The sequence below is a fragment of the Sander vitreus genome, chromosome 20 (assembly GCF_031162955.1).
Source record: "Sander vitreus isolate 19-12246 chromosome 20, sanVit1, whole genome shotgun sequence".
NCBI classification, from domain to species: domain Eukaryota; kingdom Metazoa; phylum Chordata; class Actinopteri; order Perciformes; family Percidae; genus Sander; species Sander vitreus.
Window position 1 is genome coordinate 25381348 of NC_135874.1, and position 25575 is coordinate 25406922.

A 25575-nucleotide genomic window follows, 5' to 3' on the forward strand; every position below is an offset into this window, starting at 1 on the left:
ACAAGATGTCACCTTCAGTTAGGTGTGTGTGCACACAAGCTTTTCATTAGTTCCATTTGTGCTTTTTACGCCTGGAGTGAGTCAGTCCTGATCCAAGGCCTTTCATATGGAACACATAATCTGCTACATACAGTAATACAGCTGCAAATGGCACACTTAGCCTACAGTAGACCTACATTTTGGGCTAGGCAATAATTCAATATGATAATTTATCGTCTTTCAATGGGATCATATCGTGATGAAATCATATATTGAGATATAGTGATATACACTTACGTTGTCTAAACTGATAATAACAAGCACATACTGACTCAAATGTCTCAGAAAGTCTGTTGAGAAACATTTTGAGGGAATATCATTTGAAGAATTGCAGATTTGTTTCAACATCACGCTATTGTTGTGCATGCATGTAAACAGTCAGTACATACTGTAGCTGGAAAATAAATATTTTTTCCTCTATAATTTCACTTGAAACTGTTTACCACATTATTGGTGTTTATTTATCTATAATCTCATTGTAAAAGATATTTTGTGAAAGCACCAGTTGTCAACCCTACAATATCGTCGCAATATATATATTAGGTCAAGAATATCGTGATATCTGATTTTCTCCATTTCGCCCAGCCCTAGGGAATTGTTGTTTTCTTATTTATTATTTAATTTAGTACAATAGTATATTTTCTTAATTCACTCTGGGTTTGTAAATACATTGGCGATAAGAATTGAATTTGAAGAAATTACCTGCAATGGGAGGTCTGAAACCACCTGTCTCTGTTTCAGGTTGGTCTCTCCGTCCAGGTTGGCGGTCTCAATGTAACAAACCCCACGTGGGTCAGAGGAATACAGCAGCAGCATGTCAGCTGGGATGATTTCATTACAGGACAGACGCACAAAGTCTCCAACTCGCACATCCTTCCAGCGCTGGTCAATATAGGCTTTCTGCTTGCTATGGACAGAAGAAAACGTCTCAGGCAAATGATCAAATACTGAGAAAAACATGAGGTCATAGTATACATTGACACACTGATATGACAAAAAGATCCAGAGTGGTATGTTTTGTGAGGCTTTACCAGCAATAAAGGCTTACTTTTTACTTTATTGAACAGAGTACAGAGATAGTACAGTGGTAGAAATGGACAATTAGTACTGTTCTCAATTTTGAGAGACTTTACTTGAGTATTTCCATGTATGCTACTTTGTACTTGTACTATGCTACATTTCAAGTTGTGATATGTGGTAATCAAAGCATGTAAAATAGTCTCCACAAGTCTCCACACAGATAAGAAGGGCCTCCGTCTTATTCTCAGTAAGCTGGATATGATGCAAATAAAAAAGGGCCTACAATGGAGCCTTGGAGAACACCGCAGAAAACAAGAGAGGAAGCTAATTACAACCAACAGTTAAGCTGGTTATCACAGTGTCAATAATACTTTATCTTCTTCTTAATGGTCAACATCTTGGAGATCCACTATAAAAAGATATGTTAAACAGACATCAGGATTCATTCAGATGAAAAGAAGCAGAAAGACTGCCGGGGGTGGACACAATCTGCTCAGAAAGACAAATATACACAATGGAGAAACATGCCATGTCTATCACACCACCTCGGGGTGATATGTGTATACATTAGGTCTGTAAAAGTGTGTATGAAGATATGAAGAGTGAGGATGATGAATACTATTACTAAACAATAAATATTAATGCAATACCGTATAAACTTTAATAAGGCTTGTGACCATGGAAACAGTGTCAGCCTTTAAAACTGTACTTTATATGTCAAATGAATTTTATGAAAGTGCCATTTGCCAACGGGGAGTCCGCTTTCTTCTTACAGTGGTTAATTATTAGACTCACAGTCTAACTGTCTAACCATTTCCAGGCAGGGCAGGTCATGAGGTTCTCCAAGATAAACTTTCTGTTTTTTTATTTGCAATCTAAATACAATATAAAGACATACTGTTTTGCAATTATATTAATAAGTTACCACAGAGTGGTGGATGTCATTAGTAATTAGTGCATTAGTAAAAACAGTGCAGGAGCAATTTATAAATGTGCTGCTGGATCAGAATATAAGTAATGCCTTAAATACAGATACGTCTCCCCAAAAAGAGATTATGATTGGGGAAGGTTTTCACAAATGAGCAGGGTCTTTTTTTTTTATATATTTGGATGTTTGATTTCAGCTCAACTTATGTTTTATGTAGTGTGGATGGACAGTTGCCATTTCACTTTCTCTTTTGAAAACTTCAGTTTCAAATTAGTTTCAGCTTTATCTATTTTATTGCCATTTTAATTGCCTTTCCTAAGGCATGCTTTAAAAGTGTGTTTCTTATTTAGACTGTTATTGCACTTTATTATAACCTAGTTCACACACACAAATGATCATGTGTGCATGACAGTCTAAATGAATACATTGAGGTTCTCTATGTGTTCTGACTCTGTGAAGTGCTCTATGTTTAGAACCTACATCACACTCCTGTATACTGCTCAATTGTGGTCTAACTATAAGAAAAAGAGTATGCAGAGACTCAAGGTAGCATACAATGATGCAATGAGGCTGCTGCTCCGTGTCCCTAGGTGGCATAGTGCTAGTCATTTGTTTGTGTCCACTAGAGTGCCAACTTGTGAGGCACTTTTAAGACAACTGATGTTTAGTTTTATGTGTCGCCTGGACAAGTCAGAGAACCACGTAATTGAAGCTCTAGTCAGCCCTCTGAAAAGCTGTTATAGATACACTTCTAGGATATAGCTTGTATATCCTATAGGCTAATATGCAATTTGTATGTATTATTGTATATCCTATAGGCTAATATGCAATTGTTATGTATTTTTATATCTTTTTTTATACTATGTATATTGTATTATGTGTTATATGGACCTGTGTCTGCAATAAAGCTGTATTATTGTCAAAAATGTCTTATAACACTCTTATAACACAACTTAACATTATAATTAAACGGTTGGTGAAACTGTGACTGAACACAGTAGCAGTTTCACTGAAACTACAGTATTAAAAAAAATGTATCAAGAAACATGTATCAAGAGCTATGGTGCACATTGACAGAATCAATGTGCAAATGTTTAGTTCAATCATTTGCATCTCTACTAACAATATCACTTCGGTTACCACAACAAACTCGACTGAAAGCAACATTTAACCCGACCTGCTGTAAACATGGCAGAGAAGGCTGTTGATCGAGTGATCCGATTTAAACCTGCGATAGTCTTCCCAGATATCCTTGGCCGCCGTCATTGACAGCACCAGTATGATAGGAGCCAGAGCAATCTGTGGCTGGAAGGCCTCCACAACAGGAACAAAGTTCAGAGCAGCGAGGAAGATGAAGTAGACATTGGCAAAGCGATGGAGCTGCTCAAACAGATTCTTGGGCAGGAAGGAGAGGAGAGAATACTTTGTGGTCCGAATCTTGTTGCCTTTATACAACTTCAGAAGTTGAATCAGTTCCTTATCCTCTGTGAAGGAAGGTACCACCGTCCTCTTCTTCCGCAGGCGCTCCTTGGTAGAGGTAAGACAGGACGGACATTCCAAACTATACATGAGTCCACTGCTCCAGTGGATTCAGATCTGCCTGCCAGGTTTATGTTTCCACTTAGAACTTTCTTCCACATTCATGCTGTCCAACAGACCATTCTGATGCTGGATATTTTCCCCTGTCCCTACATATATATATATATATATATATATATATATATATATATATATCTATATAGACATGGCAGGCAATGGGGAAATGGAAGAATAGACAGATAGGTATTACCTTGGTGACGAAATGCATCGCCACTCCTCTAAAGGGCACTCATGCTGTAAACAAACTCAAGGTTCAAGTTTAACAACTGCCTTAAAATAATCATGTAATCAGATATATGAGAAAGGAGGGTCAATGAGCAGCAGCAGGCATTGATTTCCTTCGAGATCAGAGCAGTGGACAGATTCATATATCTAATAGTGAAATTGAACATAATAGTTTGTTAACGCTTTCTGATAATATATTACTGTACATTCTAGCATACTGAAATAATGGCTCTTCTAAAATTACTGCTATAAACACACCAAACAGTTACGCTGAGTTATTGACTGTAACTTTTATTCTTGTATTTCATACCTGTCTTATTCTACTTTAGCTGTGTTTATATTCTCTTTGACGGAGGTTTTTTATGGTTTTATACAAAGCACTTTGAATTGCCTTTTTGTTGAAATGGACTATACAAATATGGCTGCCTTGCCTTGCCTACAAAATTGTTTTACTAAATGCCCTTTGGAGGACACACAATGGTTGCCTGGATTACTAGCAACATCATTTCCAGTCCAGGAAGTGATAGGGTTATCTTTTTTTATTGTTTTCATAATACAGCAACAACTAGAACTACAGCTTTGTGGTTGCATGCCTCCACCAACCAGTGTTGCAGTTTATATCCATGTATGTCCAGACTTACACAATATATACTGTATGTAGTGAAGACTTTGAAGGAATTTAATAAAAAAGATATTAAGTGTATTTTTTGGGATGCTTCACACACATCTTCAACCCGGCGGCACAGAAGATCTATACAATCACCACAGTCTCAAACCTCAGTCCGGTCCAAATGTCGACTGACACCACCAACGACCATCAGGAGACATCCAGCAATCCCAATCCATACAGAAAACATCATCCTGCCCTTAGACTGGATAATTAGCTACACAAAATCCATTCCTTATACAGGTGTATGTTCACACAGCCACTCCTATAGGCGTTGTCTTCATGCTTCAGACCATTCAAACATGAACTCTTTTGTAGCTAAACTGATCCCCTCATCACACATACAGTGCACACATTCTAACTTTAATGGTCGACCAAGTGTGCCATTCTAAAATCATGTTCCTTTTATTTTATTTTTAGTAATGCATTGTCACTAAAACCCCACTACTGTTTAATCAGAAGCTGCAGTTTGAACCTTCGCTTTAGCCGACACCAGCTGCTGTGTCCTGAATAAATCACCTAAACACAATTACATCTGAGGTTTAAAACGACGCAGCCTGCAAACATGGTTTGAGATCGAAAGACTTCCGTATAAAAGGCAGATTTCTGCAACTCAAATCATTTTATTAATTTTTGAATTTTGAATTTATTATCTTATGAAGGCAACTCTATCAAAAGTATAAAAAGAAAAACAGATTACATTCAAAAGGTGTCACATCAGTCTCAATATATTTGACTCCAGAAAGAAGTTGCTGCATTAGTTCATGACAAACATGTATGAACTAATGCAAGTCCAAGGCAGAAGATCACAGAAGACAATCAAAGGAGTAAGACAGATTCCTACTGCATTTTCCATGTGAGCTAATACATTTGAAAGATAATTGATAATGCAATACATAGACAGAGTCAATATTGTAGGAGCGAAATGTTCTATATATGATTTATATTTGTTTTAAAAGTATAGACGGCTGAAAAATGTATTTCTGCAATAGTCAAAACTCTTTCCTCAGCAGTTAGTGATATGGTTGTTGTGGTTGTGTATGTTTCTGTTTCCTGTTTTATTTTGGTAGTCTGGTTTTCTGTCTTGACTTAGTTTACTTCCTGTCTCTTAGTTTTCCCGCCCTTGTGATTGTGTGATTGTGATGTGTTTCACCTGTTCCCCAGCCCTAGTGTCACCTGTCCCTTGTTTGCTCGTTACCTTGAGTATTTAGTCTTTGTGTTAGCTCATTGTCTTCTGTTGCAGCGTGTGCTGTTTGTGTGTTCTTGTGTGGATTCTACCCTGTTGTCTCTGTGTTCCAGTTTGGATATCCTGTTCTTTTGTTTGATCTACATTCTGGAATGAGTGTTTCCTGCTGCATTCAGAACTCCTTTTGTTGGTATGAACTTTGTTTTTGTTAAATAAATCCTCAAGCTCAACATACCCTTGCCTGCTCTCTGCTTTTGGGTCCTCCAATTGTCATGACAATGGTCACCGAACTGGGAACTGAAGGCCAGTTTCCTTACTAATACCTTAGCGTTTTCTGAATCAGATTGATTTAATAATGCTAAACCATGATTTCAATATTCTTTCATACCAGTTTATGGCCCTAGTGCTTCACAGCCATGCACAAAGATTTACTTGGATCGTGGCTGCAGCTGCTGCCATGGTCCTGCTCGGCACCCACTGCTGCTGCTACTACTATTATTAGGGCCCGAGCACGAAAGTGCGAAAGAACCTATTGTTTTTGGTCACATTATTTTTCCGATTCCTTCGTCGCATTTTTGAGGGGGTTAGAATGCACGAAAACTTACAAAAATTCGCATACATATCACAACTGGTGAAAATTGCAAAGATTCAAAAATATTACTCCTATGCACCACTACGTGGCGCTAATGCAGAAATAAACATGTTTGGCCCTATAACTCCCAAACTGTACATCGCACATTCAAAAACCATATATCTTCGCGTTCCCTGGATCCAGCTGAATCTCCTGATATAGGCCACGCCCATTTCCGCCTAGACTTTTATGCGTGAAAAATCGCGATTTATCAAAAACCTACTTTGCCGAACTCCTCCTAGACCGTGCGACCGATCTGCACGAAACTTGGCAGGTAGCATCTCCAGACGGACCTGACAAAAAGTTATCCAAAGAATTTTTATAGGATAAAAATTGCACATATTACGCACAAACAAATTTGTGTAGCTAAGTATGAAAACACCAACTTTGCCATATCTCAACCAAAATAATTGCTATCAACGCAAAACTTAAGATTCTTGTTTGCCATGACCCTCTGGAGGTGCTCCACACATTTTACGAAAATTGGGCGCTACAAGTATATAAAGTTTATAGCTCATGAACGGCTCATCCGATTTTTACAAAATGTGATGGGTACCATCTAGGGCCACCCCTACAGTAAGGTACTGATTGGTGAAAGTGGGCATGGCCTAATTGGTTTTAGCCCTTAAAATTTTTTGACGGCCTCAATATATACAAAAACTCACAAAAATTTGCGCCCACATAAACACCTGGGAGCTTTGCAAGACTGTACAGCGATTTGGCCAATACCTGTAAGCAGGCTCCATAGCGCCCCCTTATGCGTGGAACTTAACTTGGAGATAGTTGCTCCGATCTTCACCAGATTTAATACACATATTATTATTCTGATATTACTCTAATCATTGCGGACATATTTGCCAATAACCTTCATTAGCGCCGCCCAACCGGAAGGCGGCCATTTTTAATTATGCGTTTGTCATGTGTTTTACATTCTTTCGAACTCGTCCTAGGCAGTGATTTCAATCTTCTTGAATCTTTGCAGGTAGTATCTGTTGACCCTCATGACGAAAAGTTATCCAAAGAATTTTGATAGTTGAAAAAATGTTATAGCTGTTATAGCTTCTAAACAGGAAGTTGCGTTATCTTGGCAACAATTATTCAGATTGCCCCGAGACTTGACAAGGTTTTTCCTCATGGCCGGTTTAGCATCTGTGCCAAACCTGGCGTCAATCGGCCATTAGATGGCGCTGTTTTAATTTTTTTAAATTAATCAGCAAAATATTGAAATATGGGAAACCTACTTTGTCTAACTACTCCTGGGGCGTAAGTCCGATTAGCACGAAAACTTGCATATAGACTCGCAGGACCATTGTGACAGAAATGTATCAAAAGAATTTTGATAGCTAAGACAATGCGCAAGTTATGGAGGACCAACTTCCTGTAGGTGGGTGTGGAAACAGTTGTATGTAACGGTTGTATCTTGCCAACGACTATTGTGATGGACACAAAACTAAAGACAGTTGTTCCTCATGTGCCAAAGGCAGGGCGCCATATATGGCATGAATCGGCCTTTATATGGCGCTGTTTTCATTTCTTTAATTAATTAGCAAATTCGCTTTGAGCGAAACCTACTTTTTTTAACTCCTCCTAGAGCGTGATTCCCATCTGCACAAAAATGTGCAGGTAGACACGGTGGACCGTCATGACAAAAATGTATCAAAAGAATTTTGATAGCTAACACAATGCGCAAGTTACAGAGGACCAACTTCCTGTAGGGGGCTGTCGAAACAGGAAGTTGCGTATCTTACCAAGATTTATTCCGATTGCCACCACACATGACACAGTTGTTCCGCATAGGGGCTTGAGCATTGTGCTCCTCTTCCTTTTTTTAACACTCGCTTAGCACCGGCATCGACAAAAACCCAAACAACACCCAACCCTATTTGTAAATTATAGATTGTGGTCTAGATCTACTTTATCTTTAAAGTGTCCTGAGATAATGTCTGTTTTGATTTGACATATAAATAAAATGTAATGGAAATTGAATTGAAAATGGCATTTATATTAATGTCACTGGAATTGGCCCTTAAGCTGATAGAGGTTCACTCACCCACAGAACACTCGCACTACATTGTTGTTGACCTTCCTGTCGAACAAGTAGCGTCTGTAGTCTTCCAGGGCATCTTTGAAGGCGATAACAACGAGAACCACCAGCAGAGGAATCATGGTAATTTCCTTTTGAAAGGCTTCAACAACTGGCACCCAGTTCAGTAACACCAAGAACAGGAAGTAGAGGTTGGCAGCCCTACAAAGGAAGACCAGAGCAGCAAATTAGTACGCAGAAAATAACAATGTACAAGAGAAGCTGTGGAAGTGCAACCAAGTGCTACGACCATTTCCATTGGTGTACTACCAGACCAGTCTGTCGGTTAGTCCACCACTTTGTTTAGGACTGAAATTTCTCTACCCTGTTAAATTGATGGCCATGAAAGGCATGGCATTTAGAAAACTGTAGACTAATAAAATAAACTGGCACTTTCTACCCAAATTACACAGTCCATACAACATTCAAAACTAAACCAACATGCAATGGATCATGGGACAGTGAATCCCTCAAAGAATACAATGGCTCCGTTAATGTGAACAAACACTGATCTTGAACTGCAGACAAATTCAGTAAAAAGGTGATTCTGAAATAGGACATAACTTTGTTGAGGATTGTTTTGTCTTTCTTTTGGGTGTATTCAATCTGAAAGACACAAAACGAGCACTGCCTGGAGGACTGTACGCAGCTGAGGTATTTGGCTGGAGGGTGTGGAGAAACATCCCAAAAAAATTAGGAAAGAGTGCTCATGACATTCAGAGGCAGACGGTAATTTTGACTTGGAGATAAGTGAAAGTAACGCTAATGATTAGAGTAGACAAATGCAATGTTTGGCGGTACGTCAGTATTTACCATGGATGTGTTTACTCACATTCCTTTACTTCTGCGCTCTACTACTTCTTGTGTATTAGCAGGTTCTTTTGTTTGTACACCCCCATGGTCTTTCAGGGCATACTGTAGCAAACAATGCATTGAGCGTAAACGTCGCCGTGCATGCTCGTACCTCTCGCCATCTACCGAAGCCCGCGCCACGGTGTCTTGCACGACTATAAATAAAAAAGTTTCAGATTTCATTTTAAGTTTTTTTAAGAATTCACCAACACAAAAATAATTTCCCCCTGGGATTATTAAAGTATTTCTGATTCTGATTCTGATTCTGACTGCGAAACATTTCATCAGAGAAAGAAAAAGGCCTTGAGTTTCATTTCCTGTTGCTGGAATTCGATGGTTGAGATGACTGTAGAGACGGATACATTTGCGAGATGGACATTATTTTCAGGACTTATGACGCTGCATTGAAGCGAGCTGGCTGACCTGTCACTGTTCCCATGCAGAGCCAGAAGCAGAGACGGTACAGACAACATCTGTGTCCCAACAGGTAACGGAACGGACAACATCTGTGTCCTAACAGGAAATGGTACGGACAACATCTGTGTCCCAACAGGGAATGGTACACCAGCGCGGACAGCCGCTTGTCCGAGCAACTGACAGATATAAGCTTGTCGGGAATTAATGTTTAAGATTGCTACGTGTAAATAGTATAATATAAAATGTCCTGGTTCAGTCTGTCTATGACGTCCTCCCCAGTCCATCCAACCTCTTCCGCTGGGGCCTGGCAGACACACCACTGTGCCCACTCTGCCAGAGAGGAGGTTCATTGGAGGATATCTTGAGCTGTTGCCCAAGAGCAGTGGGAGATGGGCGCTACCGTTGGCGCCACGACCAAGTGCTGAGGGTCACTGCAGAGGTCATCAGCACTGGGATCACTTGCAGTAGACACCAGCAAGACAGAACACTGCCTTTGTTAAAGCCGGAGAGAAGCCACACAAGCGCCTGAATCAATCAGTGGGGCTGCTCGCAACAGCACGGGACTGGCAGCTGAAGCTCGACCTAGGGAGACAGCTCAAATTCCCAAAAAACATTGCAGTGACCATGATATTGTCCTGGTGTCAGAGATTAACAAGGCAAGTTCTCCTGCTGGAGTTGACTGTTCCCTGGGAAGACTGGATGGAGGAGGCTTTCGAGTGGAAGAGGGCCAAGTATGAGGAGCTGACAGGCGAACGCCGAAGCGTGGGGCGGAGGACCCAGTGCAATCCCATCGAGGTCGGGTGCAGAGGATTCGTCGGCCAGTCACTTATCAGGGCCCTCAAGATCCTTGGAATGAAGGGACTGCACATCAGGAAAGCCGTCAAGAACATCACGGACGCCGCAACACGGATGCAAGGCGGCAAGATGGGTGTGGATCAAGCGGGGCGATCCGTGGATCATACAAGCTACTCAGACACAAGTCATGGCCTGATCAACCCTGGCTGGGTCGCCTGGCGAGGGTGTATGATGTTGTGAGACCCAAAACACCCAATGAACCCAGGATACATCACTAATGATGTGTCTGAGTTGCACCATATGTTCAAGAACAATTAGCATTACATTTTATCAGCAGTGGAAAGTAACCGTAGGCTACTTCAATACAATTGTAAGGTACTTGTAATTGAGTATTTTCATTTTCTCCTCCTTTATACAGTACTTCTACTCCACCACAATTTAAAATCAAGTAGGCCTATTGTATGTTTTACTTCACTATTTATGTTATAGCTTTAGTTACTTTGCATATTCACATTCATTATACAAAATATTATGAATAAACTATGACGTATGAAAGCAGATAAAGATGAGACTCTGTTGATCCTGTGGTGAAATTCACAAGCTACTTGCCAACTCATACTTCCACTGTTATTTTGGTAAAAGTAACGCAGAAGTAGTGTAAAGCATTACAATTCAGACACAGTAATATTGTAATATAACTAATTACTCTCAAATGACAGTAACTAGTAATCTATAATGTATTACATTTTGGAAGTAACTTGCCCAACACTGTTCATTACTATGCTCTTCCAGAAATGTAAATGAAAAACAAACTACTCTTTTGCATAAAAATAAATATAAAACGGGAATTTCAAAATAAAGGGGCATCTTAAAGATAGTGATATGTATTGATAATTTCACTCTGTATCATAATTATGGATCATTGCGGATTTAATAGATATGTCGATCCAGATCAATGTATTGTTACACATTTAATACAGACCCAATTCACTAAAGCCTGGCAGTGTGTTCAACCCACAACCAGTAAGAATCTGACCTGTGGAACTGCTGGAACAGGTTCATGGGGATGAAAGTCAACAAGCTGTACTTGGTAGTGCGGATGGCATTGCCCTGGTAGCATTTGGAGACTGCTTCATACTCCTGTTGGTGGGGCCCATGGCGGGCAAACACTGTTCTTCGCTTCCCACTGACTCTCTGTGGAGAGCTGTGGGCGTCCAGGGAGGTTTTGTTGGGCAGGCCATCGGTGGCAGAGTACCAGCCTCTCCCTGAGTTGCCCTCCAGCAGCTGCCGACAACGATGCTGCACCCATTGCAGCCGCTCCATCGCCTCGGTGGCCTCCTGCTCCTCTGCGCTCCACACTGGGACTTTCACAGTGTCCTCATCCTGCAAAGAGAGAACCACAAATGAATTAGTCTCTCTAGTCTGTTCTTATACAGGCTGCAAGTTTAAAGAATCAGTCTGGTGTTATTCTATATCTTTCAAATTCAAATCCCATGAAAAGACCCAAACCAACAATGTGTTAGTCCGTCTCTCAATACTTTTCGTAATATGGCACAAGTCTGGTCTTTTCCTGGTTTTAAAGGCTGCATTAGAGTAAAGTGATATCATTTTCTGAAAATATCACTGTTCTATTATTTGCCTTAACCCACTTATTCATCATATTCACATTAATTAAATAAAATATCATTGTGTAAATATTTTGTCAAAGCAACAATAGCCATCCAACAACCCTTTGTTTGCTCTTCAGTTCTTCAGATTACAGAAAAAGCACTAGCTCGATTTTCCTGAAACTTGGTGGAGGCATGTGTAACCTGGGCCAAGGAAGATCCCATTACATCTTGGAGTGGATTCAAATCACGGGGGTTACACGCAAATGTTTTTTCATTTCCTTTAACATTGTGAAAGCGAAAGAGAGAGCGATAGAGCGTTCGTGCTGCATTTAAGTGATTTTGGAATAATTGGAACCCTGACCACATGAGTTCCCGACTCTAATTTACACAGCATTACACTTTCTAAGAGTTCCCTCCTAGTAATATAATATACACATAAAGCAAGTAGGGAGGCACGCACAAGCAAAAGCCATGGGATAGTTTGAGTTATGGAACCAACGTTGCTAGGACAAAGGACTCAAAGTGCAGGTAAATGCCTGCAAGGGGTCACAAGGACATTAGGTAACATGGGAAGAAGCTGTTGCCATGCGTTACATTACAATACTTTGACTCCTCCCATCCAGGTTGAAAGCTATTCTTTCACCATAATGAACTGACAGTTTGGAAATAGAGTCTGGATACGTTTTTTTCAAGAAGAAACATGTCTGGGACAATGCAACTATACAGCAGGACAAATAATGACGTGTCTTCCAAGTTGTCATTTTCAAGCCTGAGCTTACCACCAATACGATGCTTGTTGGAATCACAAAGATCCACAACCGGTACCATACATGTAGAAATCAAGTTAAAACTAAAATGTTGTCTAGTCTTTTCTCAATTTAAAGCCAGAAGCCCCCTCCTTAACCATCAGCATGCAGCTCTCTGACAGAGCTCTGTGACATGCCCAAGCTGCAAACCATCATTCTCAGCACATAGGTGAGATAAAGACTAAAGCTACAGCACATGTGTTGTCCTTCTTTATGATACAGCGCAACAGCACAAATATAGAAGTGTTGCTGCTTTTTGTAAACTTGATTATTTTAGACATCCACACAGAAGGATCACAATTTCTGCTTTATCTCCAGACAAAGTCACAAGCACACACTTTTGACACCCGAGTTATGTTATGCCTGCAGCTTCCTTTCTGAAACAGCTGCCATCACATGTCCTGCTGGAAGTTTGAATAGTTCATCTTTAAAAGGCCCAAAAATCACAAACAAACAAACAAAGTCAGGATGTAATGTCATCAACACAGACTGCAGTGGGAAGCAGTCTTTAAAACGTCCCAGCCAGGCTTGTGCATGCCATCTTTTGTTTACAGTAGGCCTACGTCCTAATAACTACTTTGAAACGTGGTTTTGGAGAAGTGGAAGTAAGAGTGTGAGCTTCAACAAAAAAAAAAAAACACACTGTGTTTTACGGGAATTATTGGGACCACTGACACCTATCAGCTCACATGATCTCCATTGCTAGCTGTCTTGTTGCTCTGGAACTGAGAGTGTAGAGCTGCTTACACTACCTGACCAAATAATACTTTGAAAGTTACAATGAACTGTTTCACATTCTATAACTGGGATTATATTTAAGTGAATTATGTTGCAAGTTAGTGTACAACATATCTGCAGGTCTCAGACTCATTTAAGCCGTGTTGTGACCACAGGAACTTTACCCCTGGAACTAGGAATCTTCTGAGGTACTCGTTGCATTGAAACCGCACGGACCGGGGTCTTAATTGAGTTCAGGGGACATTCTACCCCCCAAACAGTCCCTGATCGGAGGGTGGTACTTTCTGGAAAAAAAAAAAAACCTACCCCTAACCCAGGAACCTTGGGGGTGGGGTTTGCAGGATGACCGTCGTTGATTGGTCAAACACACACAGCACAGCCACTGCATTCCTAAAACAAGGAAGTATCGTACTCTTATATCAATTTAGGACCAGATATTGGAACCTGGCTGCAGGGAGTTGCTCCCAATCAACCACAAGAGCATTGAAGAGGCCCAACACAGATGTTGGGTGATCCAGCCTGGCTCACAGTCCCAGAGGTGTACAACAGGGTTGAGGTCAGGGCCCTGTGAAGGCCTGTCAGGTTCTACCACCATTTCTTTATGGAGCTGGTTTTGTGCATGTGGGCATCGTCATGTATTGAAACAGGAAAGGGACAAACTGTTGACACAAGTGAACGTTGTATAGCCTAAGGCGTAATTTTCATTGGGGCCCCCCTGTCCCCAGTGGAAATTACGCCCTAGGCTATACAATGTATGTGATCGGCTATACAATAGCCTAGGGCTATGCATGTCCCCTCCACTTTTCAAAATCCAGTTAGTGTCCCCTCCACTTTCAAATGTGTCTCTCTGATCGGCCCCTATTTTAAACAATAAAGAAAGTAGAGTTGTTTTTCTTATACATAGTTTAGTACCATTCAACAAACACTGTGCCCCCCCCCTTGCGATAGTTCCCCACCCCCCCACCCCTGCGATTTGGATAGTGCAGTAGTCCATATTGCGATTTGGATAATATTGCGATTAATTGTGCAGCCCTAGTTGAAATGCAGGAAAAGGGATTCAAATAGAAAACATTTTTTTGGCAGAGGACCCCCCCAGACACCTTGTTTTGTGTGTCCCCCCCCCACACTTCTTAAACCAAAGTTACACCCTTGTGTATAGCCATCAATGTTAGCTGTGGGCCAGCAGGACCCCAACATCAGTGAGCAACCCCAGGGAGAACAGCTTCTAGCTTATATGCTAAAGCTAATGGGGATCCAAATAAACAAACAAACAAACACACACACACATCTCTTTCACAGTGGACCAAATCAGGTCAAGCATCTCTTTCCAGCTAAGACAGGCTTTATGTTTACCAAGTAGCCTATTGCAGAGCTCCTTCAACAGGGGGTCTCTGTAACTCCCCTAGGGGGTCCTAAAAATGACTGCAAAATATTAAAAAAGTATTGCGTTATTAAGTCTTACCATGAATCCAACATATTAGCAAATATAAATCAGCCTATTTGTGAGAAGAAGAAAAAACATTGAGTGACGTAGTCACTAAGGTAGCCATCCACAGATACAGGATTCACTGTGTTTAGCATTAAAACATGATTTATAAAATCCTGCCAACAATTATTATTACGGACCAAATGCCAGTTCACCTCCTGGGCACTGCCAAGGTGCTCTTGAGCAAGGCACTGAACCCCCAACTGATCGGGGTCGCCTTTCCATGGGCAGCCCCCTCACTCTGACATCTCTCCATTAGTGCATGTTTAGGTACTGAGCATGTGTGTGTAATTCAGGCCGGTGTGTAATAACAACAGAGTGAAAACATTGTAATTTCCCCTTGCGGGATTAATAATGTATACATTATTATTATTAATTATAACATGCACTAAAAAGGTACGTATAAAGGTTTTAGGCCGAGCTACATGTTATTGTAGCCCTGGTTTAGAGGGCCCCTGCTCGAACTCTCTTTCAGATAAGGAGTCCTTTGCCTAAAAAACGTTGAAGACCCCTGGCCTTTTGGATACAGGAAGCACACCTATTCACCCTTTCTGTATGATGTATCCACAAACCACGTGAGCACAATCTGGACAGGATGCATAATGCAATCTGCGGCCACTAAAGTGACAACCGCATGACTATACAGACCAGTAGAGCCTTGTTCATTCAACTTCTCATTCTATCTGGATAAAGTCTGAATACACCTCAACTCATTTATTGCTATGGCAATACTCAATGAATGCTCGAGTTACAGCAGCTATGGAAACTGGCTTTTTAGCACACCGAGTTGTATGGTGCAGGGTGACAGACAGTTGATAGGCTACAATATGCATACGGCTACATTGTTCACTATTACTGTATTGAATGAACACCTTTACTCACGTCTCCTCCTGGAAGAGAGCTGTATTTATTATCCACAAAGCAAAGACGGTGACACAACACTTACCTGCGGTTTATTTCTATACGCTGCTGCCCGTATTCAAGTGAAGTAACAGCGGCGGCACTGTGTCGATTTCGGTCACATCACTGTTACTTCTTACAGACCACGGTGAGAACAGCTGGGGTCCTCTCAAGAAACCACCCCGCTGCAACACAAAGCAGGATGTGAAATGCAATCGCCCTGAGTGACGTTATTCCCCTTTCCCGTGGATCCGGCGACGTTCGTCAGAACTCAAGTGACAAATTGTTCGATTTTAAGATTTCTTCAGTATCAATAGTATATGCGTAGTTAAATGCGAGCTAAATATAAAGTATGGATTATTGGCCGTTTTTATTACATTCGGCATCCAATTGATTCCTCGTATACATTTTGTAAAGTAACACTTCAGACATTTACATTTAGTTCACTCTAAGTTGCCAACGATCAAGGGCACACTAAATTGGTAGATTTTGAAATGGAGTTCGGCGTGCGGGCCAACATCAATACAATTCTCTATTGAATAATCGAGGCAATAGTTAAAACAGTTGTTTCACGACATGACACAGCTATATGTATACCAAATTATATGTATAGCACCGCATTTCCATCTACTAACGTTGTATGCGCATACTGAGAAGTCATTGGAGATAATGAAGATCATTTTTCCAAAAGCCATGTGAACGCAACTCAGTCTACCACGTGACAGACATCAGCTGATCAGCAGGCGGAACCAAATGAAAACATGATAATGGTGGCTTCGCTGAACAGGCTGCCCGTCACTGACTGTCTAACAGTAAGTACCAAGCGTTGTATTCACGAACCATGATACGTATGTGGTGTTCTAAATGTCTAATGAAACAGCTGGTAAAACATGAAGATAATTAACTTCATGTTTTCTGAATACGTCTGACCTACCATTGAGGCATACACAGTCACTCATTCAGCAGCACTTAACTTGTTGTTAGTTGCTAATGATTTAATCATTCATCAAATAACAAAATTAATGTATTAAACTATTGGATTTAAATGAGCTAATTCTAACACGTGTACTAATGTGTATGTCTGTCATCCATCTCACACTTCATTTGTCTTTTCTTAAAGGGATAGTTCGGATCTTTTGAATTGTGGTTGAATGAGCTACTTCTCCATAGTCAGTGTGATAGATAGCTACACTAGATGGGGGTCAGCACCCCCCCCCCCCCAGTTTGGAGAAGCAGCTAGAAGTACAGGCAGGGAACTAAGCAATGTACTGCTGTGGATGGAGGCAGCATGCTAAATGTATTTTAGACACCTAAAAAGGCACACCTAAAAGACACCAGACTCCTTTGACAAAAACAGTCATTTTAGCTCGCAGAACACCGGAGTTGATGTTCTACCTGCTGCTCGATCGGTTAGTCAAACAATAACACAAACAAACGTACCGATCGATGCAGGTAGACCAGCAACTCCAGTAGCCTGGAAATCCAGACCCAAATCCGAAAGATGAAGGGTCTGTCATCGAGTAATGAAAACGGCCCAACTGGAGGGGCGGCACCAAGCATGCATTTGAAAATCTCACTGCACGCAATTGGATAACACTACAACCAATCCCAACAATACACGGGGTGACGTATCCAGAGCCCCATACGCTTAGCTACCAGAGGAGCTAACTGGTAGATTAAACTCTTAGCTACCAGAGGAGCTAACTGGTAGATTAAACTCTTAGCTACCAGAGGAGCTAACTGGTAGATTAAACTCTTAGCTACCAGAGGAGCTAACTGGTAGATTAAACTCTTAGCTACCAGAGGAGCTAACTGGTAGATTAAACTGTCGTTATCTGTTTAGCTGGCCTCTGGCCCGCCTACATCAGATACACCGATGTGATTGGTGCAGCTCGGCTACATGGGCATAGTTAATGAGCATCATTACTGTTTTTGTCAAAGGAGTCAGGTGGCTTTAAAGAGTGCATAGATAACGGATTTAGTTCCCCCCGCGTTAGCGTTAACTCAAAAGGGGCTGTTTGACAGCAAGGTAAAACTGTGAAATTATTCTAAATATAGCGCACATTAAACTGATATTGATCATGTATTGATCCCCCCCCCACAGCAGGACATTGCTTAGCTTCCGTGGTGGTACTCCTGCCTGCTTCTCCAAACTGGGAGTGTGCAGAACGCCAACTACTGTAGCTATGGAGAAGTAGCTCATACAACCTCACTGCGAACTATCCAAACTATCCCTTTTAATATGTACATTTTACATTTTATGATCAAGAGTTGACTTTTTTTTTTTTTAAATCTAAAGATTTGTAAGCGCAGTCTGCTGCCTAAAAAATGAAATGAAGTCCAACCCACAGAGCAGCAGCAGGAGCTCCGATTGGTCAGCTGTTGACCTCTGAGTCGCACAAACGCGCAGAGCCAGGTGTTCCCTGCCTCTCGCGCAATGCATGCTGGGATATACCCAGTCAGTTTGACATCATAGCTAAAGCCATGTAACCACATGGGGGTCAAATGGGGAGCCTATTTCATTGCTCAACAGTGAAAATGACCCTTTCTGGACAAAGTATTGAAATACCCAGGGACTAGCTTGTTTTTTCAAATGCCAAACAGCGATCCCTAACACTATGGCCTGCTGTGTAGCTTTGTCACAGGGTGGTGGATGGACTGTGTGGGCGGGAGCCTCCTCGCAGGGGGGATTACAGTGCCACCTGGAGCCTGGAGGAGTGGCTGCAGCTGCTTGACACCCTGACAGCCCTCTTCCGCCTGGCAGTGGGGAACAACAGCCCCGATGAAGAGGTGAGACAGCAACACCTGGACAGGGTGGGCTGTTTTAGCTAAGGCTTTAGTTGTAGAAGATAAGGACAAAAGGCTGCCTTTTAATTATTACGTTGTGTGAGGTTATTACAAGGGTATTACCAGGGCCACACAAAATTAAAATAAAACTCAGAATGTCAATACATCTCCACCTCAAACCAAGCAGAAAAACGGTCCGCTAAATTCCGCAGAATTTCATTTTGGATCACCGCTGAAAACTGTAAAAAGTAAATCTGCAGATCACGTTTGGGTCTGGTTATCACATTATGTGCCCGTACAGACTTAGTTGCTATATATATATACATTACATAGGGCTGTGCAATTAATCAAACTGAATTAATAAATCAAAATCGAGAAAAACGATTATTTTGAACATTACATTTAGAAAGTAAACTCTTATTTTTTGTCTTGTGTTCTGAATGAAGATGAAAAAAAAAAAAAAAGAGTTCACACGGTAAAAGTACAAAGGGAAATTTCACAGTTTAAGGTGTTTTCATTCCGTAATCGGGCAGCCCTAACATCACAGAGTCTGCAGTAGTCTGACTGACAGCAGCTGGATGTGTGGTGGCCGTGGTGGTCAGTAGCGGTGAGTGGCTGCTCCCAGGTCATATTCTCAGCTCTCCTCCCGCCGGCTGTGTACAGGTGCTGGCAGGGCTGGCAGATGTGGGCAGCAGCCATGCTGAGGCGGTGCTGAGTGTGCTGAGAGCCAGACGGGAGGAGATCCGCGACGCTCTGCTGGACAGAACCAACTCCATCTCCTCCGCTACGCTGCAGGACTTTGACTGGCAACTTAAGGTGACTTCATGCTTTTATTCTTCGGCGTTTAGTCGGCTTTACTAAAATTTTTCCTGATGTGTTTCTGATGTAAATGCCATAACCGGATTAGCATTATCGTTTTAAAGTCAATGAAAAGAAGTGAGAGCATCTGCACACTGATCTCTACTGCACACACAGCCGGTTTAAGCTGAGAGCACGATACAGAGCACACACACACAGAGCAAGTGCTCTCCTGCAGGGGGGCAGTTAGCAGTCAGCACACCTGAGGCGGTAGCAGGTAGGGTGAACACACACTTAAGAATATCACGAAGCAATTACGTGAAAATATGCTCAGTATTCAAATGTGTCTCCTTTTTACATGTTCATGTTTGACAGCACCACCAAAAGTGAAACGGAGAGGACAAACCTGGAAGGACCTAATGCCCTAATACAATCACAGATACAAAGCAAACAATGATATATTAATAATATGAGGCGAAGAAGCCTGACATGACAAAAAGTTCCCTTTAGCTAAAAAATAAAAAATAAATCCTGCCAGAAGTTATTCCCTTTTGGGAGCGACGTCCAACAGAACTCAAGTGAGAAATTGTTAAATTTCAAGATTTCTTCAGTATCAATAGTACACGCGTAGTTTAATGCGAGTAAAATATAAAGTAGGAATTATTGGGCCTTTGTGGTACAATCGGCAACCAAGTGATTCCTCTCATACATTTTGTAAAGTAACACAGAAACGATCTGGGACACGCTGAATTGGCCGATCTTGAAGATGGAGTTGGGCGTGCGAGCCAACATCAATACCGTTGATTCCCGAAGTTTGTGGAAGACTTAGGTGCACGTATTTGGTGTATTTTGTATTAAATCATTTTTGAGTGCCTATACTATATTATGATAGCCGCTTTGGGAAGGAAAGTCATACTTGGATTAGAGCTGGGCGAGAAAAATTATCCCAACATTTTTTGACCAAATACGTTGATATTGATACTACCGCGATAATGTAGGGTTGACAGTTTGTGCTTTCCCAAAATATTTACACAATGAGATTTTTGAGGAATAATCATCAGTATTGTGGGTATAATAACTTAGTGTATAAAGGCAAATTATAGAACAGCTAGAACCGTCTGGTAAGTTCGGCAAATGACATCCCTGTACTTTAAAAAGACGACGCTTGTGTCATATCACGATATCCAAAATGTAAGACGATATCTAGTAGAGCCCGACCGATAAAGGATTTTTAAGGCCGATATCGATACAAATATTTGGTGATTTAAAAATCCGATATTCTGATATATATCGGCCGATATATATTTTAAAAAAAATCCAGAAACACGTAACAAAACATAAACAGATTTCCCTAACATTAGTTATTTGTAGTTATTTATGAGTCCTCACTAAAATAATATGATAATGCAGTTTATAAATAAACTTGCTTGTTTTATTGTCACAACAGTACAGCGGAACATCAAAATATATCAAAGTTCTGATAAATAAAATGTATAAAAACACAAACTTAAGAGATGAAACTTAAAGTCCTTTGAACAAAAAGACACTAACAAAAAAATCAAATCAAAGAGTGTTTCCAACAGGGAGGTTGTAGAGCGCCCTCTGGTGGACAAACTACGCAACGACAACACTCAGGACATGGTTGAAGGGTGTTTCGTCCGTTTTTATTTTATTTTTTAAATATTCATTTATCGACCATTATAAATGCCGATACCGATAGTTTGTAAAATGCCTAATATCGGCCGACCGATATATCGGTCTAATATCTAGCCTCATATATCCATGTCGATATAAAAAAAAATATATATATATATATATATATTGCCCAGCCCTAACTTGAGTGCAAAGTTCATGTGAAATACAGTCTCCACAGGCTGTTCTGCAGCACTCACCTCTTCTATTCCCTGTCCTCTCTCTCTCTCCAGTTAGCTCTGTCCAGCGATAAGATCTCGTCTCTCCACACTCCTCTGCTCAGCCTCAGTCTGGATGTGAGGGAGAACAGAGCCCTCCGGTCTGTCACCATGGAGATGAACAGAGAGGAGTTAAACACACTCATTAGTTCACTAGAGGCTGCTAATAAGGTACGCACACTAAATACCTAATTTGTTTAGTTAGTTAATCAATAGTCTATTAAAGGTCAGAATCAGAATAGGGTTTATTGCCACAATAACTTATGTGGAATTTGCCTTGGTGAATGGTGCATACATCCCATATCACGCTCATTTTCAGGGTCATACTTATTTATTATTTTGGTTTCTACTAGAACATGTTTACATGCTTTAATGTTAAAAAACAAATATTTCTTTTCCATACTGTCACTGTCTGTCTGAATATACCTGTATTCGCGCTCTGTCTGAAACGCTTCGTTCTAGCCCTGATACCCAGCCCTACTCATTATTAAATTAAAATGAATGACAAATAGCTTTAAAGATATTCTAGCTTAAAAACTCTCATACCCGAAATTCTGGAAAAAAGCTGAAGTTCCTCCAGTGAAACGATGCATTTCAGAATTAAGAGACACATTGCAGCTAGAACAAATTAGGTTTATCTTGAATAACAAACTGGAACTTGAGGTGGTTCGGGCATCTGGTAAGGATGCCCCCTGGGTGCCTCCCTAGGGAGGTGTTCCAGGCACGTCCAGCTGGGAGGAGGCCTCGGGGGAAGACCCAGGACTAGGTGGAGGGATTGTATCTCCAACCTGGCCTGGGAACGCCTCGGGATCCCCCAGTCGGAGCTGGTTAATGTGGCTCGGGAAAGGGGAGGTTTGGGGTCCCCTGCTGGAGCTGCTGGCCGATGGATGGATGGATGGATGGATGGATTTTCAAACATATGGTCACCTAATATTTTGTACCTCGATCAACATACAAACTGAACACAAAAATCACAAGTAGTGCTGGATGGGCGGGTTATATATAATTATTATTCTTTTTCCTACTCCCCTCTCTTTTTCAATAAAAATATTTGAAACATACACATATTATAGCTTATTTAAAATGTAATGCTGTGTAGTAAGTCGATCCAGATATAATAGTACAGGCCCAAAAAAAAAACACAGGTCAACGTTTTCAGCATTCCACCAAACTGTAAACCATCTGCAAATCATTTAGCTATGACGGCCATTATGTTCCAATGATTTCACGCCAGTAGTAAATATCTGCACTTAATCAGTCAAATGAAATGCTAAGTATTGATGTGTATTTTTCTTGCAGGTGGTGCTGCAGTTGAAATGATAGAAAGACCGCTGACCCCCCCCCCCCCGACTACAGGAGGTCCTGTGGATGGTAAAGAGATTAGCAATGATGAGTTCTGCCCTTTGTAATCCACTTGTGTTTATGAACAGTGGAACACTCACTTAATGTTTTCACTATGCACTCTGTTGTATCATGAACATATTGAAATAAACCTTTCTTTGCCTTTTTCATTCTGTTGAATCAAATTCAACGAGTGTCACCTGTCATTTTTACCAATAGTAGAGAAACACTTACATATTACAATTACTCTACAATTAATAGTCTCAGAAATAATTGCGATTAACTATATACTTGTCTTTTTAAGTTAAATATGTATTACTTTTTTTTTTTAAATTCAAGTTTTGAATGAATTCCAGGATACATCTTTTGGTTGTATTGCCGTTACGTGACCCAGATAATAAAATAAAACAAATACACAGCCTATGAAGTAAACCTTTATCTTATAAACCTTATCTTTATTATAAAAAAAATGTCTAACTGTATCCCCCCCCCTGTCATTTTGGACGTGTATAGGGTCAAGTGCCAACAACTAGCATGGCTTTAGCTCAATAGTCCTCCCAATAATTACTTATATAATTACAATTTGGCATATCTAAACAAAATTAACAATGACCATCAACAGCCATACCCCTTAAGACCTTAACTAACGTTAGCAATTCATTGCGGATAAACAATGTTTTTTTTGATATAATTAGACAATTATGTAATAATTGTTACAGGCCTAGGCGTCTCTCCCCATTGATCCCCTGGGCCCAGTTTTTCAAAAAATTTAATCTGGATCAAATTGATCCGGATTTGGAAATCCCATGTTTTGTGATCCATGATCACCTGTTCCATCTTACTTTTATGCCAGTTTTTTTTAAAGGAACTTTGGATTGGATCACTGTGATCCAAATAGAACCAACAGTGTAGCCTACTGGCTTAGCAAAGAACAACAGGTAGGCAAAATACCGGTGGCCACAAATAGCCATTGTTTGTTTTAATTTTAAGAAACAGAAACATTTTACATTCCTTATTTTGTTATAATGTTAAATAACAAAACAAAAACAATACTATCCAATAGTATTATATATATATATATATATATATTAGATGTGACATGCTTCTATATGCTTCAAATGTATAGAAATGTATATATCTATATCATCAGTAAACACTGATTTTGTGATCATTCACTTAAAAAAAAAAAAATGATTTTATTTGGGTCGAAAAATCACAACTGAATCCACCCTCCTGATGGGATCAGGATAATCCTGTTTTTGTTGTTGTTGATCAAATAGATCCCAAACCGAGTTCAAAGTTTTGAAAAACCCAAAGGGCAGGTTTGAAAAACCCATTTCCAAGATTTGATCCAATCCGTGATCCGAAATCCCACTGGATTACTTTTGAAAAACTGGGCCCAGATGATTTGATTAAGTCAGACTGCTAAAGCCTCATAACTTGTCCCCCATCACTTAATGGCCAGTATGAACAGACAGAATGATTACAGCAAGCAAAACATGTTTCAGTGTTTCATATGGGCATGTCAGCATTGAAAAAATGTAAAACCAATCCTTTAAAGAGAGGTTTTCACCACTATAAGCGGAAAATGCAACAATGTTTACTTTGGATAAAAGGAGACAAAGCTGAGAACTAAAACAACGAAAGCTAAGAGAAGGCAGAGATGTCACAGCGGGCTCTGAATAAGTCAAGTTGACGTTTGTGTCGGGGCTGCAGCCTTCCAGTCGATTAGACGGCCGGCTGTCTTATTAATAATGAGAATGAGCACGACTGCCGGCGGAGACACAGTCATGTTAAATGTGCTAATGGCTAATGGCTCCCGAGTGAAGACCAATGTGATATAACGATAATCATGATTATCGTTAGAGCTGCTGCTGCTGCTGCTGTAAGCTGCAGACATGTTAACTGGACTAATGGCATTCTCCTCCAGCCACCACAGTTTCACTGCAGACCTTCAGTCTTTATAAAGACAATGGCCCTTCATGTCTGCAGTGTACAGCTGGATATAAAAGAGTCAATCAAAGCTGTTCTGCAGTCAATTGTTGTTGTTTTTTACATAATCGCGGTTTCTTTGTTTAACCGCAGTTACTTGCTAACATTAACTAAGATCGTAAAGGAGAACTCCGGCTGATTTTTACCTGAATTTTGATCACTAGATGTCTCTGAGTACTGTCGATAGGAAAAAAAACGACCAAAATCGGTGCTAGCAAACTGGAGTTGCTGCAGCTAATGGCCAGAGCTCCCGGTTAGCTAAAATGGCAGTTGTGGGGTTATGTTCTAAAAAGTGCCTTTGTGCCTCTTAACAGACACAAAATGCAATTAAAATGTCTGCAGTAGATCAACACACGTTATTCTTACTCCAAGCTTCTTCCCTTGTGAACACAACCACTGCACTGTGATCTGCACATCACTGTTTACCGACGGGAGAGAAAGCAGAAGCAAGGATGCCGGTCGGGCCTGCTAGCCCGGCTAAGGAAACTACCGCACAGGCCTCCACTGCCAAGCCTCCTACTCACCAACGCCAGATCCATCGCACACAAAATGGACGAGCTGGAACTCAGCATAGCAACGAACAACTACACACGGAACTGCTGCGTGATGATTATCACCGAAATCTAGCTGAACCCCCTCATCCCGGACGCCGCAGTGCAGCTAGCAGGCCAAGCTAGCTACCGACAGGATCGAGACAAGGTAGGCGACAGTACAAACTTTGAATTGAAACGGTTTCTTCACTATGAGTTGAAAACGCCTCTTGTT

General features: G+C 40.8%; 2 protein-coding genes across 4 annotated transcripts in view; one reads left to right on the forward strand and one right to left on the reverse strand.

Moving 5' to 3' along the window:
* atp10d (ATPase phospholipid transporting 10D) overlaps positions 1-16589 on the reverse strand; it is a 52161-nt gene extending 35572 nt beyond the window's left edge. For 2 of the 3 annotated variants that reach the window (XM_078277717.1, XM_078277716.1), the window contains exons 1-4: positions 16029-16589; positions 11479-11825; positions 8346-8540; positions 742-946 (exon numbers count right to left, since the gene is read on the reverse strand). In XM_078277717.1, the coding sequence (XP_078133843.1) occupies positions 742-946; positions 8346-8540; positions 11479-11765 (687 nt within the window). In that variant the 5' untranslated portion in view covers positions 11766-11825; positions 16029-16589. Of the gene's footprint in view, positions 1-741; positions 947-3164; positions 3572-8345; positions 8541-11478; positions 11826-16028 lie in introns of those variants that run through there. The other variant, XM_078277718.1, reaches the window with a different exon arrangement.
* Positions 16590-16685: 96 nt separating this feature from the next.
* commd8 (COMM domain containing 8) lies at positions 16686-22988 on the forward strand. Its single transcript, XM_078277719.1, has 5 exons — positions 16686-16794; positions 18617-18772; positions 19433-19585; positions 21493-21648; positions 22777-22988. Exons 1-5 carry the CDS (start codon positions 16744-16746, stop codon positions 22795-22797), a joined length of 537 nt encoding a protein of 178 aa, XP_078133845.1. The 5' UTR covers positions 16686-16743; the 3' UTR covers positions 22798-22988.
* Positions 22989-25575: the final 2587 nt, after the last annotated feature.

Coding starts and splice junctions, on each gene's coding strand:
- commd8 (XM_078277719.1), top strand. CDS start 16,744: ATGATAATGGTGGCTTCGCTGAACAGGCTGCCCGTCACTGACTGTCTA. Junction 18,773..19,432: donor ACAACAGCCCCGATGAAGAG/GTGAGACAGCAA, acceptor GGCTGTGTACAG/GTGCTGGCAGGGCTGGCAGA. Junction 19,586..21,492: donor ACTTTGACTGGCAACTTAAG/GTGACTTCATGC, acceptor CTCTCTCTCCAG/TTAGCTCTGTCCAGCGATAA.